The sequence below is a fragment of the Callospermophilus lateralis genome, chromosome 3 (assembly GCF_048772815.1).
Source record: "Callospermophilus lateralis isolate mCalLat2 chromosome 3, mCalLat2.hap1, whole genome shotgun sequence".
NCBI classification, from domain to species: Eukaryota; Metazoa; Chordata; class Mammalia; order Rodentia; family Sciuridae; genus Callospermophilus; species Callospermophilus lateralis.
This window is the reverse complement of record NC_135307.1, coordinates 103,729,039-103,740,354: the sequence shown is the minus strand read 5'-3', so window position 1 is coordinate 103,740,354 and position 11,316 is coordinate 103,729,039. Positions and strand designations below refer to the sequence as shown.

Genomic DNA, 11,316 nt, shown 5'->3' with positions numbered 1-11,316 from the left:
CATGTTTTTCTATAATTAGCAGCAGTAGCTGAATGATCTCCTGTGTTAACAATTCAGGTTTATGCCACAATTACTTGCATTAAATAAATTAAGTATATATATGCTTTATCAGGATTTAAAAGATCAGTGACTATTATAAAATGGGTCAAACAGGCAGTTGTGCATCTAGATCTCAAGTAATATTTAAAAATAGAGAAATGTATTTCTGGCTTGTCTTGTGTTTGGGGGAATATTGAGAGGATTCCAAGGTATAAAATTCTTCCCATCTTTCTTATATGTCTTCAATCCCTTGGTACAGACCCAGCATTTGCCAGTGGATCACAGGCTACTTGAAGGATGACAGGAACAATGACAGGCAACTTGCTCCTTTCTTCAATAAGACATCAAACCTGCATCACTCTGTCTCTCACTCTTTCCTTTCTATAAATGTATCTTAATCATCAAGTATACTATAAAAGATAACATTTTTATTCCTATTTCCTAACAATAATCATCTGCTGAATCATATTGATACTGACAATTACTACTATGTAACATTTACTAATATAAAAGGCCATAATTGAATACAAACACCAAATTACACAAATATCAATGAGTGAGACCACTATTTTTGAATTCAAAGACATATATTGTTTAAAAACTAATTAGGAAACACAAAGACAATAGAAATATAAGTTATTTATTAATCAATCCACTTACAAAGCAGGTGGCTTAATGCAAGCTTATTGACATCTTCACATATGATCCATGGGAACATGTCTTCCACATACAGACAGTGATATTACTGACTGGATGCATTTGCAATCTGGGGCATATTAAGCATATTTAAACAAATAAAATTAGGCTATCCTGTATATGAAAAGTATCTCGATAATATGCATCTTGAAGTGGATTAAAATTCCTCCAAAGGAGAAATGTTAGTATGTTAACTTAACTTTATACTCTATATTATGCAGTAAATCTTAACTATAGAAATTAAAAATTTTAAATCAGTGATCGACTCTTGGTAATGTATGAAGTGGGAGTCTATAACCATAGCAACAGTAGGTTGACAGTATAATTTGTGCCTCACAGTATTTGCAGATTTATTGTTTTCAAGTTTAGAGAGAAATAAAACAAGAGACATGTAGATTCAGCTCACTTTATTTACCTTTAAACTAATAAAAATCCCTTAAAAGTGATCCTGGGACCTTTAGAAGTTCTATGAATGCATAGATACCTGCCATTGACTGAAATTCTAAATCTTGACTGAAATGTGTTTACAAAATTAATGTAAGCAGATATCTTAACTATTCGTGCTTAGTAGAAGACTGAACAAAATTCTACATGTCTTTTTCAATTTCCCTAAAATTTTGTTAAATCTGCAATTATGTACAATCCAGCTAATTGAAATTAATATTTAGTGTTCATCAAAGCTGTTTCACAGCAGCAAAAAATCAATCAGGGAAATAAAGTTCTAAACAATGTAGAAAAAGATAAATATAATCAGAACAGCAGTCTAAATGTATGATATCAATATTCAACTCTATCTGCACTGTGCTGGAAGGAAAAGATACACCAAGAAAATTTATATTGATCACTCTGGTGATGCGAATACCACCTGCATCTGATTCGAATATGGGTTGTATTCTGTTCCCCAGTATTAAGGATGGTATTTAATTCAGAACTCCATGTTGTAAATATACAGCAGCCATTTTGTCCTAATTAAGGAATGTCTTAATACACAATATTATCATTTTCTAGAGGATCTTTATACATTAAACTAAAGCACATGATTGATTAAATTAAAGGTTAGTAATGGATAAAAAAAAAGTCATAATTTTCAAGGCTTGGTACTACGTAAAAAACAAAAAGACCACAAAATTCTACTTACTAAAGCAGCTAATCTTGCCTGCAAGTTTAGGGTCACAAGCCCATAATATGTGCAAAGAAATGCAATACAAGGAACCATGCAAAAATACAGTAAAATGATACAGGAAAAATGTCAAATCTAGGAAAAAAAAAAAAAAGCTTTTATAAATACATCAAAATCAACTGTATACATAAATTGTAGGTCTAGCATTAGTTGTACCATATAGCAGAGCCAGCACTCTAAGTTCAATGCTTCCAAATCTGCGCAGGTAAGTCATGCCATCTTTGGTTGACTGCAGTACCAGGAAGGATGGGAATGAGAAGGAGGGCAAGAGTTTTTGAAACATGGTGTCAACTTTCACTTGGCAGCTGGGCCTCAATGTCCACTCGGCAAATTGGGCACTTCTTATTGGTAATCAACCATTGGTCAACACATACTTGGTGGAAAAGGTGCATACATGGAAGACGTCTAACATTGGCAAAAAAGAGAAAGCAAAAATTAATTTAATGATGACTATATGTGACATTTATTTTTTAAAAAATTATAAGTGCAATAATTCAGCATTTTGAAATTAGTGGGTCTCAAAACAAAAAAGGGCATAACCAGGCCTCCTTCTCTTTTGGAAAAACAAACAAACAAACACCCTAAGGAGTTACATGTAAATTAAATTAGTACTCTGTCAATATAATGCATAAGTGACCAAAAATAAGTATCACAGCTAAGGAAACAAATTATATAAGATCATAAAAACCATAAAACAAAACAAAAATTACATTGGCAATTATTACAGTTTTGGTTTTTTGTATGAGTGACCAACGTACTATATTATCTCATTTAACGGCCTTTCAAAAACATTAGATCTTATGCTATAAATATACAGTAGCTATTTTGTCCTCATTAAAGAATGTCTTAATATAAAATTATTTTCTGCCTAGAGGATCTTTATACCCCTTACTTAAATACATATTTGATTCACTGGAGTCAATAATATTGTTTTTATGGAATAACTTTATATCTACTTAATACTAAACTACTGTTTCATAGGTAGGTTAAAAAAAAAAGTTCACTTTTGGACATCATACCAAATTATTAATTACAAATTGGGAAAGAAAGCTTCCAGATGACATAGGACAACATTAAATCTAAGTGTAAGAATGGGATAAAGGTTACTAATTCAAATGTCCATTTCTACTTCTATTATCATTCATACCTTCAAATTTCCTTACATTTTGTAAAAATAGTAGGTTAAAAAGAGGTGCTCCATGGCTGGGCAAGGTGGTGTACACCTGTGAACCCAACAGCTTGGGAGGCTAAAGACAGGAGAAGCGCAAGTTCAAAGCTAGCCTCAGCGACACCAAGGTGCTAAGCAACTCAGTGAGACCCTGTCTCTAAATAAAATACAAAGTAGGGCTGGGGATGTGGCTCAGTGGTTGAGTGCCCCTGAGTTCAATCATGGTACCAAAAAAAAAAAAAAAAAAAAACAGGTGCTCCAATTGCTTCTTGAACAGTTACCAATACTATAAGCAATTAACTTTCATATCTATACACCTTCATTGGAAATAGTGTACAAAAAACCTTATTGTGTGATACAGTAGACAATAGTTCATTGTTTTTTTCTCTCAGTTGAAGAGGTATGATAAACAGACTTTATAAAAACTAGGGCAACAATACGATATATGATTCGGTTATACATGTTAAAGAACCTATTTTGTATGACATTATATTACAGGTAGATAAAACAGAATAAGAATAAAACAATTACTTCAGAGATTATACAATGAAGATATATATAAGTAATACTGGGTTAGCAAAAGTTGAGAAGGGTGTAATCCTTTGAGTTAAGAAGAAATTCTAGGGGGAAAAATCAATTTTTAAAAGATTATAAAGCAAGCAGCATAGAACTAATGTTAGCCCCTCTTTAAACTATAGAGAAAATATTACTAAGTCTCAAAACCTTCTCATTTCTTCAAGATTTTCAGAAAACAATTCTGACCATAAAATTTCTCCAGCCAAACTTTGGTGCATCCCTAAAATATATTTCCCACCCCCCACCCTTTTGTTGGTAATATAAAGCCTTTAATTTCTTTGATTCACTATAAGAAATCAGTCAGAAGTTAATAACAGAGTATGCCAGGAGTAACCTAAATTTAATTTTTTTTAAAATAAAATCCCTTGTACATTTTGATGTGGATTCTAGATAATTAATATCTAGTTACCTCACATCTTCACCTTCCTCTAAAATAGACAAACAGATAGTACACTTTTCCTCTGTGTCTTCCTCAGTCCCTTCTTCCCCATCTTGTTTGCAGTGCAGTTTCCTCTGTGAGAACCAATCAGTTGTTACCTTATTAGCAGAGATGACATTATTGAACAACTGAGTAAAGTCTGCATTTATTTAAAAACAAAACAAAACAATACCACATATTCACACACAACTTATTTCCCAGGTAAAATTGTCATAAATTAACAGATGCATTAAGTGACTATCAATTATTCTTTTAAGACCTTCTACATATAATCAGCATCAAAAGCAAAATCAAATTAACAGAAAATCGTTAAGTCTGAAATCTAACATTTTTAATCCACAATGAGAATGATACACCTCGTAAAATCTATTTCAATCCTACCATGAGCAGAGGTAAAGAAATTTTCATTTACTAACAAATGTTTCAAATAACATCCATATAAATTAAAGTTAATTATACAATTTAGCTTAGATGGCTGAAAGGACTTAAATTGAAGAGTAATACTTCATTGACACTCTTGGAAAACATGAAAAGGGAAAAAAAAACAGTAATTTTCACAATTTATTATTACTTTATAACATAAAGCATTGTTTGTTGTTTATTGTAAGAAACTTATTTGATATTTCTTCTCTGTAATTTACAGCTATAATACTACAAACAAAGGTTGGAGGGCAGAGTATAAGAAATACAGATAATTAAATGTCCATCAAAATGAATGACTAATTTAAAACATTAATATACCATATGATGAAATTTTATGTTAGTAAAAAGAATATGGGTTGGGGCTGAGGTTGTGGCTCAGTGGTAGAACACCTGTCTTGCATGTATGAGGCCCTGAGTTTGATCCTCAGCACCACATAAAAATATAAATAAATAAAATAAAGGTACTGTGTCCATCTACAACTAAAAAAAATTAAAAAAAAAAAAAAAGAAGAAGAATATGGTGGATCTGTGAGTGCTAACATTCAATGAATGGCAACATGCAAACCATGCCTATCATACCTCTTGGTTCTTTTTAAAAATGGAGGAAAAATACATACATATGTGTATTACTATGAAATGCACAAAAATATCTAGGAGAATATCTATGAAATCTTTACTTATGATTTCATTTCTGGGAAGAAAGACTAAGGTACACAAGGTAAGAAACTGCAGAGTGTATGTTTTCAGTTTACATTTTTTTTAACCATATGTATGTAATCGTTTTAATAATCAATAATGTAGCTATTTGACTCTACAAATTCAAAGAAGGTCTATAATACTAAATTTTATGTGATTCAATAACATTCTAGAAGTCTCACAGAATAAATCCTTACCTTTTTGTATTTATGTGGATATGTACACCTTTCAATTGTCCCCTGGGATGCTCCACGATTGACATTTCCTAATCTTTCTTCCAAATGAATCAGTTCCTAAAAATGAAGAAAACTAGTATTAAAAGCCAGGATGATTATTCTTTGAATAATATGTATTATCAATCTTACAAAAGTAATAAACTTCCATATTTATAAATCTATAATACAAATACGATTAAAAAATGACAAGACAAATAATTTATATATAAAATAGCTTTATATAATTCTTTTCTCATTCAACTGAGGTGTGTATACACACACATACACACACACACACACACATACCTCATATGTATATATATTATATCCTTGTATATAAGGATATATATTAGGACACCAATATTACCAGCTGCTACTATAAGTCTATGTATGTATACATGTAGAAAATGAAATCACTCTATTAAATTAAGAAAACATATAAATTGGTAATTCTAAATTATACCACTTTCAACCTTCCAAACTGAAACACCACAAACTTTTAAACAATATTTAAATGATTTGTTCTTCCTGAAAGTTCAAGTGAGAAGAAATTTAGCTACAAAGTAAATTACTTAGGTTTCTTTTTCTCGGCAACGTTTTTCTAAAAATTAAGCTCATTCAAAAGCATTAAGCACTTCCGTTTAATAGTACAGCTCTTTATTCTGATATTTATTATGAATTTAATGGATTTTTAAAAAGTCTTTCATATTAACTATTTTCATCAACTCTTTTTCTAAATACTTGGGAAACTTCTGAAACTAAGATTAACTTTGCTTATATATAGTTCTGCAACCCCAGAAGTAATATCAAAAAAATCAGACATTGTACTGCTGACTCCTGACCACTGCAGCAGTCCTATACAACTACGATTATTAACTGTGTATGTATGCTTTCTCTGCACTAAAGGTACTATATAAAATATCTTCATCTATTTTACTGCATACCTCAAAATTTCCCCTGAAAGGACCTCTGAATGAAGTTCCATCCAATCCTGATGAAATGTAACGGATATGAGGATAGCCTGCCATGTCAGGAACCTATTTAAATACAAGGGATAGGCTAAATCAATTAAGAATAGACTCGTGTTTCACTGTTAATACTGAATAATTCAAGACAAGTTCTGCATTTAACTCATAAAATTCAGCTTTAATAAGTATACATAACACCAGCTAAGCATTCTGTAATAAGGTTAGGATCCTCTAAAAATACAATCTCATAAAATAACTTATAGTCAGAAGAAATATAAGAAACATAGCTGTTTCAAGAGATTAACAAGTTTCTTCTACTTGATTACACTAAAAACTCTATATTAGAGCTGGGTGTGGTGGTTCAAGCCCACCTTCCCAGCTACTCAGAAGGCTGAGGCAGGGGGATTACTTGATCCCAGAAGTTCAAGCCAGCCAGGGCAACTCGGCAAGACACCGTCTCAAAATAAAGAAAAAAAAGTACTCTATGTAGAAAATATTCAAACTTAAGCTTAATGCTCTTAGTAGCATAAAATGGAATAAAATTTTCATAAGATCTTCCAACTTCAGAAAGCTTTGTTAAACAGTATTAAAAATACACAGAAATACTGGGCATGACTGACACGACCGTAAACCCCAGACACTCAGGAGGCCAAAGTAGGAGTATCGAAATTTCAAGGCCAGCCTTAGCAACTTACCAACTAGGCTCTAAGCAACTTAAGCAAGAGCCTGTCTCAAAGTAAAAAATAAAAAGCGTGGGGATGTAGCTCAATGGTTAAGTACCCCTAGGTTCAATCCCCCCATGCTCCCTCCCCCAAATGTATAATAGATATACAGAATATTCCCACAAAATTTAACTCCAAGATAAATTTTATTTCCCTCACTTCCTCTAAGTTCCTGACCAAAGGAATCATATCCCCTTCTCTCCACCTTTTTGTCTTGATTCTGTCCACGAAAGTATTAATTTTCTGTTAGAATCATTTGTAGATTTCATTATTTGTGAATTGGCCTTATGACCCCAAATCAACACTTGAGCTTCAGAGTCATTTGTAGACATGCTCTACCTTCCTATTGCAGTTCAATTACAAACAAGTATCTTTCTTGTAGTCTATTTAGTATCATGCTTTTCATATTTTTGTTCTTTTTGTTCATGATTTCATTGTTTAATGGCACCCAAGCATAGTGTTTCAGTGCTATCTATAGTGTTCCAAAACAAGGACCCTGTGATATGACTTATGGAGAAAACATGTATTAAGTAAGTTTTGCTCAGACATTATTAGTTTTAGTGTTATTGGCTAAGCAATTCAATGTTAATGAACCGACAATATTAAATAAATTGTCTTTAAACAAAAACACACATAAAACAAGGTTATACACAGATCAGCTGTCAACTGATCAGGCATGGTGGCACATGCCTATAATCCCTGTCACTAAGAAGATCACAAATATGAGGTCAGTCTCAGCAACTTCGCAAGATCCTGTCTCAAAATAAAAATAAAAAGAGCTAGAGATGTAGCTCAGTAGTCAGTACCCCCAGTTTCAATCTCTAGTACCAAAAAAAAAAAAAGGCTAACTATATTAGGAAAGGGAGATTATGGGATACACCACTACACTTCCATCTTCATGAACAAACCTCCAACATGGCTTCCATTCTCCCCAACCTGGATTATGCTTAACTAACTATTCCTCACTTCTCTCTTTGAAAGAACAAGCACCCTCTCTAATGAATTTGTTTCTCCAAACTTAAATTTTCTCCTTAATACTGGAATTATTATCAATCCTATTTCTCATTTTCCCTTCACAGGCAAGATATAAATCAAGTAGTCAATATTCACGGTCTTCAAATTTCCACCATTCTTAACAGTAATATATGAAATGCCCCAAGAGTTGGGAGTGTGTCTCAGTGGTAGAGCACTTGCCTAGCATGCAAGAGGCCCTGGGTTCAATCCCATATAGTAAGGAGAAAGAAAAGAAAGAAAGGGGGGCGGGGGGATGCCTCATCTCCATTTCTGACCATTATTTAAACCACTCTGACAAAAGCCACCAGTAAATACTCTAATAACAAATGTATTCAACACTTTCCAAACTTCTTTTAATAATGAGACACTAATGGTATATCTCATTATATATAAGACACTATTATTTTTTCCTTCTGTAATCTCTGGAAGAACAATACTTCTCTCTACTTCTGATTTAAACAGGTTTAGGTTTTGTTGATAAGTTGTGTGCTAAAAAAAGTTTAGCAAATATTTATTGAGTTTGCTCTTTGTAATACATACTAGTTATAGATGTGGTACAGAAAAGAGAGTGATTTTATCTTGGTGAAGGAATAGATTCTGTAGAGGTTTCAGAGAAGCTTATTGTACCTGAGACTGCTAACCAGGCTATGGACTTTGGCATGGTACTGTTGAAGAGGTTGCATCATGTAAAGAGTTATCAAACAGTATAAGCCCTAGGAACTCCAAGTAAATTGGTGTTTTTTGGGATCTCAGGGGTGAGGATCAGAAACCCTAAAAAATTAAACTGTAGGCTTCGGGGCTGAGGCCTTGGTTGCATCCCCAGTGCTAGAAAAGAAAAGAATAAAGAGAAACTAGAACTTAGGAATTGTTGAAGGGGGAGAGTCTTGTTAATCAAGTTTATGCTTTAGAGTGATTTAAGTAGATGGTAGTTAGAAAAACCACACCTCATGAGTTAAATGAAAAGTAGATTTTACAGGCAGGGAGAAGGAAACTAATGTGGACTTTTTGTAGAAGAGGTAAATGTTGATAAATGCGTGAACAAAAGCAATGGCAGTTATCATAAAAATAATAGGCCACATTTGAATGATTCTTAGGCTGATTACCAAATTTCTTTTTAAAAAATATTTATTTATTTATTTTTAGTTTTAGGTGAACACAATATCTTTATTTTGTTTCTATGTGGTTCTGAGAATCAAACCCAGTGCCTCACACATGCTAGGCGAGCACGCTACCACTTGAACCACATCCCCAACCCCTGATTACCAGATTTCTAGCTTGAGTAAAAAGGTATATAGTAATGTGCACTGTATTGGAAAAGAGTAGATGGTTTGGAGTAGTAGTTCAGTGAAATAGGTCTTGGACATATTGAATCTGAGATAACTGTTAAGGCTGAATGTCCAATGGAAAATTAAGTTTATGGTCTGGACCTCTACAAGTATCTGGGTTAAGGACATGTTTGTGATCTGGCAAATCTAGTGGTAGATTTTGAGGGAAAAGGTATAGTAAATGACAAAAGAGTGGAATGGAGAATACAATATGGATATTTAAATGAAAATATTATACTACAAATGATACTGAGAATTGGCTCAAAATGTTGAAAAAGTTAGAATAATGTCAGAAATTAATATTGACCATATATTATGGCATAATAGTGTCTTATATATAATGAGATATACCATTAGTGTCTCATTATTAAAAGAAGTTTGGAAAGTGTTGAATACATTTGTTATTAGAGTATTTACTGGTGGCTTTTGTCAGAGTGGTTTAAATAATGGTCAGAAATGGAGATGAGGCATCCCCCCCGCCCCCCTTTCTTTCTTTTCTTTCTCCTTACTATATGGGATAAACTAAAGCACACATCCTAGTGACAGTAGATCATGATTTTACTGATAGATAAAAGCAAACCCATTTTTTAGAATTTTTTATTTTTTGTGGTGCTGGGGATTGAACCCAGGGCCTTGTGCATGCAAGGGAAGCACTCTACCAACTGAACTACATTCCCAGCCCCAAAACCAATTTTTAAAAGTGTCATTTGTATATTAAGAGTACAACGCACATTATAAACACAAATTTTAGCATATCTAATAACTTTTTATAGCACATTTTCATCTAGAATTATTCTCAAATTCTACTAAATAACAATATATTAAAAAATTTTAAAAAATATTTAGTTTAGAAGGACATGTCAGAATTTTGAAAAATTTCCATTTTACCATTAAAGGAAGAGCTCCTAATTGTAAGTGATGAAGTCGAGGAGGTGCATGGTAATGGGCCAAATGAGGATGCAATGCACCAGGTGTATAAGTAGCTGCAGTCACTCCAGCTTCAATTCCCAATTCCCTGACAAAGGACACAAACAGTTAGTCTTTTTCTAATCAACAGAAATGAGTGGATACATTTATATTATAAAAATAATCTAAAGTTTCTTAACTAATAAAGGCCAGAAAAAGATAATTTAGCCCCAAAGATATTATCAATAATTTCAAATTCGTTACAGAAATGAAAGTTCAAAAACTCAATTTTGTGACCACCATGAGAAGCAAAGCATCTGTACTTGGTTTGACATCTTACAAAGTAAGATGGCTCCTGGGGTCCCTTCCAATCCAAAAACCTGATTCTGCTGAAGGAGCATACAAAACAGTTTACTTTTTTGGTTTATCTGAATGCTACAGATGCTCCTGGGGCTTTTGTTTGTTGGATTATCATCTCTGGGTTGTTGGCATCAAAGATAATTAGAATAGCAAACTCTTCTATACCTTATAAAACAAGAGTAAACAAATTTCAGAAAGGGTGAAAATTAACATATTCTAAATCTTCATTATTTAGTCTAATTTATGTTCTGCTTCTAAAAGTTTTTGTTATTAATCATGATCTCAATGACTGCCTATACTAAATGGATTCAGAAGAAAAATTTACTGCAAATCTACTTCCATTTCTTTAGGAAAGACCTTAAGCCTAGGGAAATGCAGGTTGGATTCTCCCTTGACAGAAGCTGGGGATATTAGAGCAAATCTGAGTACAAAGGTAAGGAATAAAGAAATTGGGGAAAGTAGGATGTAATTATGTAGTTAACCTTGGTGATAGGCACTCATGAAAAAACAAAGAAAGCTCTACTCCTTTCATTTACATGTGAGATCCAAAATAGTCAAACTATACAAAGAGAAAGCCAGAGGCTGCGGA

The 11,316-nt window shown here is 32.8% G+C and overlaps 1 protein-coding gene across 5 annotated transcripts in view; it reads right to left on the bottom strand.

The window, feature by feature from the left end:
- Positions 1-658: 658 nt before the first annotated feature.
- Rnf111 (ring finger protein 111) overlaps positions 659-11,316 on the bottom strand; it is a 64,125-nt gene continuing 53,467 nt past the window's right edge. For 2 of the 5 annotated variants that reach the window (XM_076850866.1, XM_076850867.1), the window contains exons 10-14: positions 10,350-10,476; positions 6,377-6,469; positions 5,415-5,510; positions 4,069-4,196; positions 659-2,320 (exon numbers count right to left, since the gene is read on the bottom strand). In XM_076850866.1, coding sequence (XP_076706981.1) covers positions 2,203-2,320; positions 4,069-4,196; positions 5,415-5,510; positions 6,377-6,469; positions 10,350-10,476 — 562 coding nt within the window. In that variant the 3' untranslated portion in view covers positions 659-2,202. Of the gene's footprint in view, positions 2,321-4,068; positions 4,197-5,414; positions 5,511-6,376; positions 6,470-10,349; positions 10,477-10,782; positions 10,893-11,316 lie in introns of those variants that run through there. The other 3 variants (XM_076850868.1, XM_076850869.1, XR_013090772.1) reach the window with 3 other exon arrangements.